Source organism: Penaeus japonicus, unplaced genomic scaffold (assembly GCF_977035675.1).
Source record: "Penaeus japonicus unplaced genomic scaffold, GWHDUDI00000001_assembly GWHDUDI00000012, whole genome shotgun sequence".
Classification (NCBI taxonomy): Eukaryota; Metazoa; Arthropoda; class Malacostraca; order Decapoda; family Penaeidae; genus Penaeus; species Penaeus japonicus.
In genome coordinates, this window is record NW_028234414.1 from 11,581,310 (window position 1) to 11,583,809 (window position 2,500).

The window sequence follows — 2,500 nt, forward strand, 5'->3', positions numbered from 1 at the left end:
CAACGAGAGAATAGGATAACAGATGACGATAACAAATCGAAGAGAGAGAGAGACAGACAGAGAGAGAGAGAGAGAGAGAGAGAGAGAGAGAGAGAGAGAGAGAGAGAGAGAGAGAGAGAGAGAGAGAGAGAGAGAGAGAGAGAGAGAGAGAGAGAGAGAGAGAGAGAGAGAGAGAGATAGAGATAGATAGATAGATAGATAGATAGATAGATAGATAGAGAGAGAGAGAGAGAAAGAAATTGAAACAATACGAAACCGAAAAGGAAATATACGTAGGGCACCGAAAATATTTAGAAAAACAGAGAGGAACAAGAAACAAAAGCAGGGATAATAGAATTAAAGGTAATAATAAAAATGGGAGAAAAAGAACGCATCCGAAATACCGAACGACATTTAGAACAAAGCGAGCACGCGAGGCCGACGCACCGGGAGGCAGCCGAGGTCGTCGAGGCAGAGGACGATGGGCGAATCGGGTGCCAGCGTGTCGTAGGACGTCCTCGTGACCCGGGAAAGGACCATCGCCTCCAGGTCCTCGGGAGTCGTCGTTGGCGTCACCCGCACGGCCACGGGTGTCTGTGGAAGGGAGCGTTGCTTAGTATCGCGTTTTCCGTTGCAGAGGGAAGATGAAGATTGCAGGGAACAAATATACAGAAATGTAACAGCGACAACAATATGAAAAATGTGCCAGACAAAAAAATAAACACTCACCCATCCGTCAAGAGAGGCCAGCGCTGCCATGACAGCTGTGGATTTGCCGCTCGAAGGGGGTCCTGTCACCGCCACGGGAAGCCCGCTCTGGAACGAGTTTTACATTACGAATGTGCAGATATAGTCGCACGTAAAAGATACGTTATAGCACACATGGACTGGATAATGTGTGAATACACAGACACGCACACAAAACGTCTTTAGAGAAATCAAATAAGCGACACAACTGGGGGCTTTGATATTAGCCTGAAATTCTTGCCTAAATGATCAACACACAGATGACTGTCACCATATGATGAAGCAACTCGACTGTGAACTGGATAGCTTATTTAAATCTTGGTAAGGAACTAGTTACACCCTACCTGGATATTTCACTGTTTAAAATCATCATTCTTTAATGTCTACAGTAGGATATGACCGAACCGATTGGAAATCCCGTCTCTTGATTCTCTTAACTTTATAAAGAAACGGATCCAATCAATTCACCTACCGTGAGGGTACATTAGATTTACTTAATCAGATTTGTTTGATATGAAACAGCATACTAATTTTCGCCCCCCCTCACCTTCATGATCCGCTGAAGGAACCAATGTAGTCTCGAAATCTCCAGCGTCGGCCTCACGTCGGCGACGGCGCCCTTGCCTGGGAGCGGCGCGGGCGTCCAGGGACTCCATGTGGAGGCAGCGGCATCCCAGCAGCAGTCGACGACGGGGCCGCCGTAAGAGGAGAGCCCTTGCACCACTGAGGGAACGAACGTCATTTTGCTCTGCTCAGATATTACTTACAGATAAAAGAAACATCATTTGTGTAGGCCCATTAGCTTCCTATCTGATCCCATATTCGTATGAAAAATAAACCTAAATGCACATTTTATATATAGACTTGCTTACTGGAAAAAATGTATATAAAAATGTACGTACTATGCTTAAGTCAGTGGGGAAAGTTAAAACAACAAAGAATATTATTTTGAAAAAAATGCATTTAGAGTTCACAGTCACTACATTTGCCTCAATATACCTTATATTCGTTATCTCGTTATAGTATACTCTTGTTTCTCCATCAATAACTTTGTTCCAATAACTAATGATAATCTATATTGTTCGCCTCATTACAGTCGCCATTACTTTATGAAACTTTTACAATTTTAGGAACATCTTCCGCGAACACATTTTAAATATAATTTACTATGACTGGAAAACAGCAACAACAACAAAATAAGAAGACACTTTAAAATTTCCTTTCTCTGGCCTTCTTTTTGGGGAATAAAGAGTTCAGATGGTGACCTTTTCTACCCCCCCCCTCCACCTAGGACTGCCTACATACACCCAGGAACCAATAATGCAAACAGAAATAATTTCAAAAAGATCTCTCAAGTAAAACATTCACCCACTAACAGGGCACAAAACGCACTGAAAATCCTTACCTTCCATGCACTCTCCTTGGAGGATGCCGTCCGTGACCACCTGCTTGAGTGCGGTCTTGAGTGCCAACAGGAGTGCCGGCAACAGGGAGACGTCCAGCAAAGCTCGCGCCCCTTGCACCAGCGCCTCCACCGCCCGCGCCACCTCCTCCGCGACCAGGTCTTCCCCTGCGCCGAGTGACGTCAGGCTGCCTCCCAGAAGTTCTTCGATTAACTTTATCTGCGAATGGAAAGGGAATTCGGGCTTTGGAAATCGCTGTCTTACCTCACGTGAGGTGGCTTTGTTCCAAATAGCTGTGAACGGAAGAGAAGTTCTCTACAATCATTTTAACCTAGTGTTTGAAATGTGTTTTTGGTTCTTCTCTTGATTAC

At 44.7% G+C, this 2,500-nt stretch overlaps 1 protein-coding gene across 1 annotated transcript in view; it reads right to left on the minus strand.

The window, feature by feature from the left end:
* Nucleotides 1-2,500, minus strand: part of LOC122248966 (uncharacterized) — an 86,011-nt gene that overhangs the window by 38,573 nt on the left and 44,938 nt on the right. The window contains 4 exon segments of the mRNA XM_086542128.1: nt 427-573; nt 709-795; nt 1,274-1,488; nt 2,132-2,348. Of these exon segments, the coding sequence (XP_086398254.1) occupies nt 427-573; nt 709-795; nt 1,274-1,488; nt 2,132-2,348 (666 nt within the window).